The sequence below is a fragment of the Acipenser ruthenus genome, chromosome 25, assembly GCF_902713425.1.
Source record: "Acipenser ruthenus chromosome 25, fAciRut3.2 maternal haplotype, whole genome shotgun sequence".
NCBI classification, from domain to species: domain Eukaryota; kingdom Metazoa; phylum Chordata; class Actinopteri; order Acipenseriformes; family Acipenseridae; genus Acipenser; species Acipenser ruthenus.
Genome location: NC_081213.1, coordinates 23,483,697 through 23,496,306, shown reverse-complemented (window position 1 = coordinate 23,496,306; position 12,610 = coordinate 23,483,697). Strand labels below are relative to the sequence as shown.

The window sequence follows — 12,610 nt, the reverse complement described above, 5'->3', positions numbered from 1 at the left end:
AAAAAAAATATATATGTTAATCGAGCATAAATTTTAAAAAAATATTTCTTGTTTGCTTTTGTTTATTGCATTAATTAACTATTTTTCCAGCTAAAAGTTAACTGTATTGGGACCCAAGAGCCAATGTGTTTTTTTCCCCCTCTGTAGGCTGTAGTTTTTAAATATTACAACAGAGGGCAGCAAATCGTTGTAAGTGGTGGAAGTGTTGCAAAGTTTGAAGTAATTGAAATTAAGACAGAACTATTGTTAGCGCTTTTATTCAACAAATAATGCCACAAGGGACTGAACAATGTCAGTATTCTTGGGAAGGTTGTTGATGTAGGGATATCATATCATGTTGTGTTTTTTTTTTTGTTTTTTTTTACTAATTAGTTTAAATAATTTTTGTATTCAAAGTGGAGAGGCACATCGTAGACTACAGATTAATGGCCTTGATATAAAAAAAAAAAATGGAGTAAAAAACTGTCAACGACTCAGAATAGTAAGCAAACTTACAGTAATTTAATTGGAGCTTTATCTTTAAGAAACTGTCATTATTCACTCTTCAATAGTGGTTGGAAATTGTCTTCTTGTAAGGATAATATTAGAAAAGAGCAAGTGGTCTGTGAAAAGGCTGCTAGGTTGGGGAGAATAGAAAAGGCTTTCTCTGTGACAGCTGTGTGGTCTGGCTCTCCTGGCAGGTTTCAAACACCATATGGTTTTTGTTGGCTCCCCGATATGATACTAAACACTGCAGCAGTGGGTACCCTTCAACCCTTGTAATTAGTTACACTACTCTGTGTTCATTTAGAGTAATCCTGAGTGTAAGTTCAATCATTATTTACATTAGGGTTTCTGAAAATTAGATGCATTGTGCATGATATTTCAGTATGGCTTAAAAGACTAGTTGATCCGTTTTTAGGTTATGTGCAATATACAGTCGGTTATCAAATTCTGAACTCGTCTGCAGCTGTCCAGTAAGTAGCTAAAAGGACACTCAGTAACACTGGTGCAAAAGTAGCAGAGGAAGTAACAACCACATCAGTATTGGTGCGTAGACAGATTATACTTTAAAATCTTTTAAAATTCAGTGCAGTAAAAGTAATAAAGGTAGCTTCATGACCCCCCCCCCCCCCTCCCCGTATTTTATCCTTCTCCTTATGAATTAAAAAGTGTATGATACAGTGTGTTCATCATATATACTGAGCAGCCATGGGGGATACGAAAACACATATGCTTCCTTATTTAGGCAGATGTATGTAGGTCAATGTTCTGTGCCTGGATTTTAACTCAATAGAAAGGACACTGTATATCTACGTCCTAATCATTAGACTTAACTAAGTGCTGCATGTTGGAGCTTCATTGGATTTTCTTTTGGCCTGTGTTCAGTATACAGATTCAGCTGTTGTGTTTTAAGTCTGCAAGGTTAGAATAACTTCCCTCCCAGGATGTGTGTGCCACCTTGACTTCTGACTTCTTATTAGCAACGATGATGTACCGAAATGGAAATAAGACTCCTATTGCATAGCAGTTTCACCTATTCCAGGTTTTAATACAAGCTTGATTAGCCAGTGTGTATGCAACAATCTCTCTAATTAAACTCCTAGTAAAACCAGGAATGGATCAAACTGCTATGCAATGAGGGTCTTATTTCCATCCCTGATGTAAACCAAAAATGTGAGATATTGGCTTTAATATTTAATTTTGTACACAGCTGTATTCCATAACTCATGTGACATGAGTAATGTGACAAAGTCATTTTTTGTTGTACTTCACAATACAGTAACTGTGCAAGATTATATGATAACTACAGACAATGTTTGCTGGTGCCCTGGGGGTGCAACCTTGTACAGTTGTCATGGTACATACAGACCAAATAGCATTGCATATTGGCTCCAGATTTAGAAGTGTGATTGACTAATTCCCCATTATACAACTGAAATCACTTTTGGTCCATTTTATAAGCGCAGTTTGACAAGATGCATCTGGGCGCGTTACCTCTTCAACTTTAAACTTGGTGTAATTGGGTTGCAACCCAATCTGGGGCGAGTCAAGCTGTTGAGTCATCATTCACTCAGTATAGGAGAGATGGTTCAGTTGTTGCACCTGCTCACGATGACTGTCAAAGACGTGACCTCTTGAACTCCAATTATATACACCCATCTTTGTGTTTTTGTTAAAAAAAAAAATATATACAAAAAATACTCATTGTAGATGCAAACTGAGATACTATAAATAGCTGAATGTTTTTCTACATACAGTTATAATAATCATAATTTTAGTGTAAGGACATCTATAAACATGTTATGTTTTATCATTAGAGAATATTGCAAATTCAATAGATTAAATTACACATTACTAGTGGAATGTTTTATATTGTAATTATATTTCTTATAATTTGTTGTTTAACCCTATGTTGATATAGCACATTATTATTATTATTATTATTATTATTATTATTATTATTATTATTATTATTATTATTATTATTATTATAATAATTATTATTATTATTATTATTAGTAGTAGTAGTAGTAGTAGTAGTAGTAGTTTATAACTGCTCACTGACGAGCTCGTATTAGTCATAGTAGTGTTTTTGAGACCATTATGGTACATATATAGATGCAATATAATGTATAATAAAACCATATCTATGTGGATGAAACACACATTAAGGAACCCTTGCCACATTATTATTATTATTATTATTTATTTCTTAGCAGACGCCCTTATCCAGGGCGACTTACAATCGTAAGGAAATACATTTCAAGTGTTACAATACAGGTAATACAATAAGAGCAAGAAATACAATAACTTTTGTTCAAGCAAAACTACACGCTGTGTAGTTAGCTGGTGTCTAATTTGACTGCATTTATACTGGTCTCTGTTGTCATTGCTTGGTGTAATGCCAGGAACATCACGTCTGTTCAGTTGTGTATTTTGTACTCCATACACGCTCAGTCCCCTGCTACACACTGATTAGCACCTTCGCTAGGCCTGCCTGTTAAAGCCCATTACCTTTATCAGCAGAGCCCTGGCCTACTTTTAGAACGCAGAGAGAGTCGAGCAGAAAGCTGTGCTGCAGCAGCACAGAATCCTTGCTCCATTTTTAGATCCCTGGCTAAGAAAACAGACGCTACTGACTTTTTGCTTCTGTGGTGTTTGTGTGTGTGTGTGTGTGTGTGTGTTTGTACTGTTTAAGAGCTAATTTAGGCTGCACAGACACAAAAGACAAAACAATATTACGCTCTAGTAGGAACCCAGATGTTGTGTGAAATCTTGAGACCCCAATTATCCATGTGCTGGCTACAAGCTGTGAAAAGCCAATTATGCAGGTTTTCTGGACTTCATTGTTTACACTCTTGTAAGATATGATAACACTGGAAAAGAATGGGAACCTGGAACTGTACAGGGAAGTCTGAATATGGTAGGTGTTTCTGGAAATGTTTATTTTTTACAGAACAGTAGCAGTTTATTAATTAGCTGTTTATCACACGTTGGTGACACCTGTCCAGCCTTGGTTATAACATAGTCCAAAAAGACCTTAAAGGGCATGCATGTTTAGGAATGAATGCATGTTTTATTAACTTGTTAAGGTGTCTTTTTACTTAGTTAAAGCTACAGACAAAGAACACCTGTACAACCTCCATAGCGATCTCTGTTAATCTTAATTCTTAATTAGATTTGAATATTAACTTCAAAATCAGGGACTGTAACATCGTTAACCCTTTACTGCCCAGGGTATGTTTCCCATACCTATGTTCTCAATGTCAAATATATTGGACAGTGAAGGTTACCCTTTTCTTTCTTGTTCTTTAAAAAAGGTCCACTCACACGGTTCATTTAAATTCTTCTTAATAGTGTCTTGTCTTGTGTCTGGAATATTGCTTACTGTTTTTATAGTATTAACTGTGTTCTTTTTTTATTCTATAGAAAATAATAGCGTCTCAAATATGGCGAGAAACCCGGGGCATTCTTCGAACAAGATGGAGTGGATCATCCCGCTGGTGGTTGTCTCTGCACTCACGTTTGTGTGCCTCATTCTCCTTGTGGCTGTGCTGGTTTACTGGAGGTAAGTCTTGCATGCTCTCTCTGTATAGATCGATGGATGTCGCATAATGGTAATGAAATGTTGTATGGCCATTGATTAGCCCAAGTTCTTGAGAGTTCAGGTTTGTGATTGTTTAAAGACCTCTGAGGAACTGGTCTGCTCAGTTTTATCAAACCGTGCCCATCCAGTTGTTACAATAAGTAATTGAATATACTATCCAGGTTGAACACACCACAGGGAAATGAGCGTTCAGATTCACTAACCCATTATACTGTGTTATCCTTTGTGGTGAATACTTTCTGCTTATCAATAACATCTATCGACACAGCACAGTTAACTGGGCCATAGTCGTATGCCACCACAGTATATCATATCTGTATGACTTTTTTCTACAGGAGATACTGAAACTGTTCAGATACTCTAGCTCGAAATGACGTGGGTCTGAAAGAGTTAAATAGCTTGGCTTTATTCAGGCAGAGTTGAACAAAACAATGAATTCTGCCAACCGGTATGTTCATGTATAGGAGTTACTGCTGGATATACTGTAGGAAATTGAGTTAAAGCATTTCCTTTGTAATGTGGATATACCATAATACAGGCCATTCTCTTCATATTTCATAATGGTCTTCTTATATCTAGCTAATAATTACACCAAAGTAAAAATGAGCCCAGAGTAAAGCTGTGTGGTGTGCATTTGACACTGAAGCTGCAGGGAGAATTGTGTTGAGATTCTCTTGGGACACATTATTTTGCCATTACTATCAATGGCTCTACATAAAACTGTGAATGTGGATTATCAAGTCCATTTGTGCCATCATACAGTTTTATGAGCTAGCCTGTGAACGGACGAACGACATTTACTAGTATTGAAAGCCTTTTGTTGGAATGCAAATTTAGAAAAGATTGATAATTACGGTTTTGTTTTTATGATCCTCCCTGTTTTTGATAAATCCAGTGTACTGTAACTGCGTGGAATCTAATTAAAACACATTTCTGGACATTTATTAGTATGTATTTATTAAATGTAGAATGTGCTACATGAAAGTGTATGATGGAAGATATGAGCCATATCTGTTCCCATCACAGTTTTTTTTTTTTTTTTTGCTGTTCACACAGTATATTTGAAAAATACCTTGTCTGAAAGAAGTGCTTGACTATCTAAATGTCTTAAAAATGCAATTGGCACTTGGAGCCCGTGTATGATGCATGGAGTGTGACCTTTTGGTACCTTCTGTACAGTAACTGACAAAAATAGACATTCATTAGATGATCTTTTACCCAGCTTCTCAGTGCAAGCAAAACACAAACATATATATATAGTACAGTAAAGCTAGGAGTCAACTGCCATTAGCCCTGCTGCATGAATAGCAATTTTCTTGACTGCCTGGTTTAATGTCAAAATTGTGTTTGTGTACAAAGAGAATGAGACCCCCCCCCCCCCCCCGCCTGGGGGCTATCAAAATTCACTTGAGTTGTCCGTTGCCATGGTAGCCAGACCCCCTGCTGTTGGCTGTGCTCAGAGATGTCCGCTTGGGCTTATGAGCAGACCAGCTCATGCTCATTAGGCAAAAAAAAAACTGAAATTCTTAAGTGACTGAAGGCTTCTTGAAACATGCTGCCTGATACTTTCAAAGGCTGGCTTACACGTGTACAACAAAGACAATAGCGGTGTGCCGACTGGGGTGGGAAATGAATTTCCTTATCCCTCTGTGTCATTATAAATCCAGCTGTGTCCTCTCCTAATTGCAGTCTCCCAAAATGAAGATCTCCTGTTAGTGGAATGCACTTGTGTACCATTGCTAATTCACTCTTCAATATAGTGAATACAGTATTTAGGTTCCTACTCTTCTGAGTAAGTATTTTAAGCAAAAAAAAAACAAGTATTAGTTTCTGTAACATCATAGTAATGTGCTTGCTTTCAGAAGAAAGTCTAAGTTAAGGGAGGCAAGACTGTCATTTAAAATGAGTATACGGTGATTTCAGCGTGTGTATATAGAAGCCTATAATTGTAGACCAACTGCAACACACATATATGGTTCTAAAATTAATTCTTGAATAACACAACAAAAAACATTGTGTGTACCTGAAAATGGGTAATGCAATATTTTTTATTTATTTATTTTTTTTAATTGATGTGTCAAAAGTTGCAAAAAGGGGGGGCTCCCTAGTGGTGCATCCAGTAAAGGCGCTCTGCGTGGAGTGCAGGATGCGCCCTATAGCCTGGAGGTCACTGGTTCAAGTCCAGGCTGTCCCACTGCCGACCGTGGATGAGAGCTCCCAAGGGGCGGTGCACAATTGGCCGCGCGTCGCCTGGGTGGGGAGGGCTTAGGTCGGCCAGGGTGTCCTCAGCTCACCGCACACCAGCAGCCCCTGTAGACTGGCGGTGGGCGCCTGCGGTCTTGCCTGTAAGCTGCTCAGAGCTGCGTTGTCCTACGACGCTGTAGCTCTGAGGTGGCTGCATGGCGGGCCTGCAGAGTGAAAAGAAGCTGACGGCTGACGGCACACGTTTCGGAGGACAGCGTGTGTTCGTCTTCGCCACTCCCAAATCAGCGCGGGGGTGGTAGCGGTGAGCTAAGCCTAAAATAATACAATTGGTCATTTCAAATTGAGAGAAAAATGGGGTAAAAATTCAATTGGCGACTACTAAATAAAAAAAAAAAAGTTGCAGAAAGAGGTAATTTAGTTTCCTATTGAGTCATGCACCCTCAGAATTTTTTTTTTATTTTTTTAAAATATTTGGTTAATGATAATTTGTATTGATGGTCTACTGAAAATTGAGTTTCATCGCTGAACACCTGTGTCTTTCTGTAATCTTTGTAAGCTATGCAGGAGGTTTCTTTAAACAATAGTTCAATTACCGAAGAGCTGTTAATCTTCCTTACAAACAGACAGAAGTTTGGGTTAGCTGTTTGTGACCCTGTTTCATTTCATCTGTTAATCTGACAGCTCAGTGAGTTTTATTCATGTGGAATATTTGATGCTACTGCCATAGTTTGTTTGAATAAATGTATTGCATTGTTTTTGCTTAAAAAGAGGAATAAAGAAATAATGAGAAAAAAAAAGTTTTATTATGGGCTCAGTGATACATTTTTCTTTTCACAATTCCAATGCTTTCCTTTGTCTGAGATGTGTATGTGTTTTTATTCTTGAAATTTTGTATGGCATTATTTAGGGGTGCTTTTAATAAGGTTTCTATTTAAAACCTAATTAGCAAGGGAGTAAATAGGCATTTGGAATCAGCTTTGTATTTCTGAGATGATTCCAACCCAATGGCAATTTGCATTGTTTTCTACCAGGAGTCCATATGTGACTGAACCACTGTCTGGTGTATCATGGGACCCTAGACACAGTTTTATTGCCCCAGGGAAATTTCCCTTCCAAAAGATCTAATAAACTCCTCTATTTTTGCTTCAGGAGAACAGTGGGGGTGATACCCACTGGCTGATTGCAACGTTAATGAACCCTTATGTGATTCAGTATTTGGCATAAAACCTGCAGGAAAGGGATATGGACCATACAATGTTTTTTATGTATTTATTTTAAACATAAACATGGGATGTGCTACCTTCTCGGTTTTAAAGTCCACTAGCCAAGACTCTGAGCATCTTTGCCATTTTGAAACTATATACTGTAGCTGTTATTTTAAAGCAAGACAACACAACATTGTAAGAGTCTTATATGTAAGTGTTTACCAATATTCGAAGGGTTTGTATTGGGCCATTTGTTTGCAAAGGTATCAAAAACAACATCTCTAAAATATTTGTAGTATGTAAAATGCCAAGGATGGCTCCATTTTAATTTAAACAGTGGTGATATTTGGAACTACTGTTTCTTAGATCAATTCAAGGGAAAAACAGGACAGCATATGTTACAATATATTGTAACAACCATACTAGACCATAACAGATTTGTTTTCTCATGTAGCCACATATGATGTTTCAGCCCACAGATGTATTATTGTTTAGCAAATGTTTACCACAGGGAATAAAGTAAAAGGCAAGAATCTGGCAGGAGGAAAGAGCAGGTGCTGGAGTTTATTAAGAGTAGTCTGGGTGAGAAGGGGGACTATTGTGTTGTGGTAATTCTATTGAAAAGGAGATAGCGCCTCTGTAGATCATGAAAGCCCCTCCCCTCCTCAAGGTAGAGAGCGGCAGCAGCTCTATTGGCCAGCAGAGCCTCTGCTCATTAGCTATTCAGTTCCGGCCCCAAGCAAGTCATTAAATCAGCAATGAGCAGTGACGCCTGAGCTTGAGAGTCCAGCCTCAGTCAACAGCACCATGCAAAGGCTGTTTGGAACTCTCAGCTCTCTCCTGCTCAGTGCCTTCTCTATGATGACCAGCCTGTGCTCTTTACTTTGCATCAAGTACAGGTAAAAATAACAAAACCACCACCACCACCACTGAGGTGACCACTTGTCATTTTCTAAGGATGCTGTTTTTGATTGTTTAACTTGAGGAGTTATCGGATCATCTGGCTCAGCCACTGTCTTGAGCAGCTCCTTGGGCCGTTCAGATTCCTACCTATTGATTTTTTTCTATTGCAGTGTCCGTAATTCACTTTTCTTTATCTATTCGTGGATAGAGGCAGGCTTATCTTCAATTCTAATCTTCCCACTTGCAGCTCGAGGATTAATCTTGTTAACGTGATTGAAGCAATATATCTAGCAGCCGAAATGCACTGTATATGTAGAAATGAGATCTCCTCACGTTCTGTGTTTTTAAAGATCGATTTCTGTGCTTCCTTTTAGGAATGGGCAGCACTTGCACATGTGTTGAAACAGGACCTTTTAAAGAAAGGGGGGGAAAAACATACTGAGCAATTAAGAAATATTACAAACTCATGGTATCGCAATAAACAAATAATTGAAATAGTTATTTGATTGATTGATAGATAAATGGATTGGGTCTGTAAAGTTGTATTATATTTTCTCGTTGTAATGACTTGTTTTTCTGAAGCATGTCTGTTAACTTGCCTTCTTTCTCATCTCCCTACAGAAAGTGTTTTCAAACTGCTCATTTCTATGTAGAAGATAGCAGCTCTCCCCGGGTGGTCCCCAATGAAAGCATCCCAATTATCCCTATTCCAGGTGAGTGACACTTGTATTTAACCCTACAGATACCTAAATATCCGCTTTTAAGCCGGAGAAGTCCCCTCAGCTTTAAACAGGTGTGTGCTCAGTTGTCGCAATGAATGTCGAATTCCAGGCTACATTGGCTGATAGATTACTGTAGCAACATACCACACTATATAGCGGAAGGAAACACATGTGCTGTACGTGACGTTTTTGTTCAATATGAAACGAGTTGGATAGTTTTTTGTTTTTTTTTACTATAATTTACTTCCTCACTTTTGTGGCATATACATCAGCTGAACAATGTCTATTATAAAACATTGTGGACATGGTCCAACAGTTTCAACACTCCTCACTTTGTATAATTTTGCTCACATGGATCAAATAATGTAGTTAAGTACAAGAGTAGAATAGACAGCTGATTTCCAGGAAGGTACAATACAGTTTGTTGCATTTAAACGGTTTAAAGGGTAAAATATTAAAGTGGGGACCCATGTCTTGTGTGATGCATAGATGTGAAAAAAAAAAAAAAATCATATTTTGAATTTTGCAAAATAAAAGTGGCACCTGTAAACTAAAAACATCTTCAGATAGTGCTGTACAGATGAAATTAGGCTTCTTTTTTATGAATATACATGTTCCATAACCCACAGATACTAGAAATATGAGGTTTTCAATAATAACAATTATAAAAAGAAGAAAAGCCCTTTTAAAATTGTAATTCTTTGACACACTTATACACTTGCTTGCAGTATATACTGTTTTCCAGGTAGTTTAGTTAATGAACTCCTAGGCTGGTTATTCCTGAACCCCTGACAACTGTTAGCTCTACATTGTATGTGCCATCCAGTCAATAGTGAAAGGTATACTGCTTCTTTAAATACACCAGAGTAATGATCGTCTAATGTTTTATGGCTGTGTGCTTTAGTTAAAGACAACAGCTGTTGCCTGGATAAATTGTCATTATTGACTATCCATCTAGAATTTTTATTGTGTAATGCCTTTTCCCTGGTCCTCTCTTCCTTCCATTTGAAATAATTGGTGACAAGTGTACACACTGGGATAGGAGAGAGCAGTGTGGAAATATATGCAAAGTTTTTAATGGGCTGTCAACATCCCATCATTTTCATTAGCCCCTGAATGTAAAATTCACTGACACATAGCTTGTTAATGAGGCTGCTTTTATCACGCCTTTGCTAGTTGGAGGAACTTGCATTACAGCCTTAACATCTTAACATCATGAAGCAGTTGACTTAAGTGACTGAAATTGTCATTAAATTGGATATCATATCAACCTTGATTCTGAAGTTACTGATCAGAGATTTAATGTATGTTTTGTACTGTGCAGTTGCCTGCTTGGTTTCTGATATTTCTATTTTTCTGTTATTATAATTAATAACTATTTGGGGGCTCCTGAGTGGCGCATTCAGTAAAAGCATTCGCGTAGAGTGCAGGATGCGCCCTATAGTCTGGTCGTTGTCGGTTCGAGTCCAAGCTATTCCTTTGCCAACCAAGGACGGGAGCTCCCAGGGGGCGGCGCACAATTGGTCGAGTGCCACCCAGGGGGAGGGAGGGTTAGGTCGGCCAGGGTGTTCTCGGCTCACCGCGCACCAGCGACCCCTGTAGTCTGGCCGGGCGCCTGCGGGCTTGCCTGTAAGCTGCCCAGAGCTGCGTTGTCCTCCGACGCTGTAGCTCTGGGTGGCTGCATGGTGAGTCTGCAGTGTGAAAAAAAGCGGTCGGCTGACGGCACACACTTCGGAGGACAGCGTGTGTTCATCTTCTCCGCTCCCGAGTCAGCGCAGGGGTGGTAACGGTGAGCTGAGCGAAACAAAAATAATTGGACACTATTAAATTGTGGAGAAAACAACAAAAAAATAATTACCGACAACTAAATTTAAAAAATAAATAAATAAATAATTATTTATCGTTGGAGTTATGGATGACTTCAGTTAATTGCAATTAATTGAAGTCATAAAGTTTCAAAGCCAAATTTCCTCCATATGATTTTTAAAACAAACGTTCGCTTCCATTGACAGTTCTTTTGTACAGTACTCTATGCTTTGTATTATTAATTTGGAGTGATGATTGATTGCCCAAACCATGTACCTGCGTGCCTACTAGCCACTTGATCCACTTGAACCTTGACAATTAAAATTCATATCAATATTTCTGAGGTCTCTAGCTGCAGCGGGGTGCCAGCATTTAACAGCCTTTGAGCAGGCAGCCGGGGAGCCCAGGGGACAATACCTACCATGGGGCTCGCTTGTTTTATTTATACAGAGGAGCTGGAGGGCAGGATATTGAGCAGACGCTGCTCCAGTGATACTGATTATGGGTGTAATTTGTTCTTTTGTTCCCAATTATTATTCTGCCATGATTTTATTTGTGTCATAAGCAGTTATTACTTCTTTCTTCAGAATAGAGATTTCCAATATTGTTGCAATACGAGTAATCAATAGTGACAAAGCAGTTTAGTCAAGAATTGCATGATTTTTTAATTCTATTTTTACTGATTTTCGTAATTATTATGATAACTGAGAAACAGTTTTTCTTAATAGATAATAAACCAGTTGTGTGCTCTGCACTCTATTAACCAAGAATACAATCCCAGACATGATTTACACCCACTGGCTATTCTTGGGTCATATTGATCTGGTTATTCATGGATGAACATGATCATTTGTGAACACACATTTGTGTGATTACTCATGTTGGGCAAACACTTCTAGAGCTGTTTCACATATTATGCGACAAGCAAGGTTTCTCATATTGGAGCAGTGGTTATTAAGAGCTTAACTGGGGAAGAGAAAGGTTCATCTGGGATATGTACTGCCTGTTGGGGGGGATTTTCAAAAAACAGTGTTATTGTATCGAACTCGGGGTACAGTGACGACAGCTTTAGTAGCAAGTGATTTTCAAATGAAATTTGTTAATAAAATCAATTAATGCTTTGAAATTGAGTCGATGAGGTAGTTAATGGACGCATTTCTCGTTACAAAGTTTAATTGTCGCAGGTCGTGTACATCACTTTCTGTCTGAACGACTAGATAAGGGGAACTTGTTAATCAAAATGCATGTTAACAAGGTCAAGAAAAATGAATGAAAGCATAATTCGCTGTTATGGAAACTAGTAGCCTACAGGGAGATGGCTCAGCGAGCGGCAGCCAAATGGAAATAAAAAATAATGGGAATATCTATTTTGTGTATAATTCGCAAACTTTATTTAAAGTCATGCATTTTGTCATCTAGAATGTACATTTATTTAGATCACTTCACATATAACATCCTATTTTACAATTATCTGGCATGTGGGTAAAAATTGGATGACAATGATTAAAAAAATAAACAAAAAAAAATGTACCCTCATTTTGGGGGATAGTTTGCAACAACTTACTATATCCAACTCTTAATATGCATTTAGCAATTTTTTTTGGTTAAAAAGAAAAAAATACCTTTTTTTTTTTTTTTGGGATGGGCCGGGGGGGCCATCAATAGGTTTGGTTGGAATT

The 12,610-nt window shown here is 38.0% G+C and overlaps 1 protein-coding gene across 3 annotated transcripts in view; it reads left to right on the top strand.

Annotated features, from left to right (window-relative positions):
* The window catches only part of LOC117963405 (receptor-type tyrosine-protein phosphatase gamma-like), a 183,967-nt gene that overhangs the window by 151,961 nt on the left and 19,396 nt on the right, over positions 1–12,610 (top strand). For 2 of the 3 annotated variants that reach the window (XM_058999677.1, XM_058999678.1), the window contains exons 13-14: positions 3,913–4,051; positions 9,025–9,116. In XM_058999677.1, the coding sequence (XP_058855660.1) occupies positions 3,913–4,051; positions 9,025–9,116 (231 nt within the window). Of the gene's footprint in view, positions 1–3,912; positions 4,052–8,360; positions 8,400–9,024; positions 9,117–12,610 lie in introns of all 3 variants that reach the window. The other variant, XM_058999679.1, reaches the window with a different exon arrangement.